The sequence below is a fragment of the Bison bison genome, unplaced genomic scaffold, assembly GCF_000754665.1.
Source record: "Bison bison bison isolate TAMUID 2011002044 unplaced genomic scaffold, Bison_UMD1.0 scf7180017864484, whole genome shotgun sequence".
Lineage (NCBI taxonomy): Eukaryota > Metazoa > Chordata > Mammalia > Artiodactyla > Bovidae > Bison > Bison bison.
In genome coordinates, this window is record NW_011495044.1 from 6,602,061 (window position 1) to 6,604,193 (window position 2,133).

General features: G+C 59.3%; 1 protein-coding gene across 1 annotated transcript; it reads left to right on the top strand.

Moving 5' to 3' along the window:
• Nucleotides 1–14: 14 nt before the first annotated feature.
• Nucleotides 15–2,121, top strand: FHL3 (four and a half LIM domains 3; the record flags this gene model as incomplete). Its single annotated transcript, XM_010862820.1, has 4 exons — nt 15–270; nt 1,087–1,256; nt 1,367–1,553; nt 1,682–2,121. Coding segments are annotated over 4 exons (768 nt in total), but the record flags the coding sequence as incomplete, so codon positions are not given.
• Between the last annotated feature and the right edge of the window lie 12 nt (nt 2,122–2,133).

Below are 2,133 nucleotides of genomic sequence, written 5' to 3' on the forward strand. Positions count from 1 at the left end.
CTCACGGGTAAGGACTGGACCACGGAGGGCAGGGAGTGGGTGGAAGCTGGCAGGAGGGGGCAAATGTGCCAGCACCCTTGCCACGCTCCCTCCAGGAGCTGTTCTATGAAGACCGCCACTTCCACGAGGGCTGCTTCCGCTGCTGCCGCTGCCAGCGCTCCCTAGCCGACGAGCCCTTCACCTGCCAGGACAGCGAGCTGCTCTGTAACGACTGCTACTGCAGTGCCTTCTCCTCGCAGTGCTCTGCCTGCGGGGAGACCGTCATGCCCGGTATGTTCCCAGGGGCTCACTCTGCGTGGGACTGGCATGCCTGGCATCTGTGTGGCATCCATGCGTGTGCGTGGGACTGGCATGCCTGTCTGATATGTACAGGGAGGCTTGATAAAGAGCTGGCCATGCCACACGTTCCTGGAAACTGTGTGCAGGATCTGTTGTGCCTCTTTGCTCTTTGGAGCTCAGCACGTGCAAGGACTGACATGCGTGATACACACCTGGGGGCTTAACACATTTGGCACACGTAGTGTACTGAGATTGTCAGTGTTTGTTGCATTGGGGCTTGTGTGCAAAGACAGAAAAGACAGATACATAGAGAACTTAACACGTGTGGTGACCTGCATGGCTGATAGAATGTGGGGATTTAGAACACGTGGAACTTGGCATGATGAGGATATGTCGGGGCTTCCTATGTACTGAATGTATCATGTCTGAGATATTAGACTCACTTGCCTCGTAGATGGGGTCTTTGTGTGTGTGCTCACACTATCACATCTGGTGTATAAGGGCTTGCTTAGCATGTACTGAGTCATCGAGCCCATCACCTAGAGGCCTGGTTGCAGCTGAGGTCGTCATATTCTGGGACATGTGGGGACTTCACTTAGGCCAAACCCTCAGGTCATGTGCTTAGCCAGCATGTCTGGTGTTGGGGGAAAGTTAGCATGTGTAACATATGAGGTGGGGACCCTGGTGAAAATGGATGGACACCACTTTCAAGGCTGCGGGAGCAGCAGGGATCCTCCTGGAGGGTAGCAGAGGGTGGCACTCAGGACCCTGGGACACAGCCTCTGATGAGACCCCTGTTCCCCACAGGGTCCCGGAAGCTGGAGTACGGAGGCCAGACGTGGCATGAGCACTGCTTCCTGTGCAGCGGCTGTGAGCAGCCGCTGGGTTCCCGTTCCTTTGTGCCCGACAAGGGCGCTCACTACTGCGTGCCCTGCTATGAGAACAAGTTTGCTCCTCGCTGCGCCCGCTGCAGCAAGGTGGGGGCAGCGTGGAGCTCCACTGCACTCGGGAGGGGGTGAGCAAGGCTCTGTTGCGGGGTGGGAATCCCCACGCCCCCCCCCTTTGCTGACAGAGGCTGCTCCCACAGACGCTGACGCAGGGTGGCGTGACATACCGTGACCAGCCCTGGCATCGAGAATGCCTGGTCTGCACTGGGTGCCAGACGCCCCTGGCAGGGCAGCAGTTCACTTCCCGAGAGGACGATCCCTACTGCGTGACCTGTTTTGGAGAACTCTTTGCACCAAAGTGCAGCAGCTGCAAGCGCCCCATCACAGGTGGGTCAGGGGGTCCAAAGACGGAGTGGGTCAGGTGTAGATGGGGGGGGCAGGGGACCTGGTCTCGGTGAGGCCAAGGGACAGGACCGCCCTCCAGACGGCAGCGCTAATCCTCAGCCTCCCTCCAGGACTCGGTGGAGGCAAGTATGTGTCCTTCGAAGACCGCCACTGGCACCACAGCTGCTTCTCCTGCGCCCGCTGCTCCACCTCCCTGGTGGGTCAGGGCTTCGTGCCGGACGGAGACCAAGTGCTGTGCCAGGGTTGCAGCCAGGCAGGGCCTTGAGCCAGGGCTCCGGGACTAAGGCTCCTTCTCCAGACGGCCTCTGGGACCCAGCCTCTCCCCGATTTGGGGCTCCCCTTGGGCTCCAGGATTCAGCCTCCCCACTCCAGCATCCTCAATCTGGTACTTCCTGACCCAGGGCCCCCAAACTTGGGCTCTCCCGGAGCCTTCATCATCATTCAAATCCCCTCCCCAAACCTGAACTCCAGAACTCTGTCCTCTCCCTTCAGGTCGGGCTTGCTTCCCAGACCAAGCCCTTTCCCCAAATCAGGGCTCTGTGACCCAATCCCCCTTCAACGT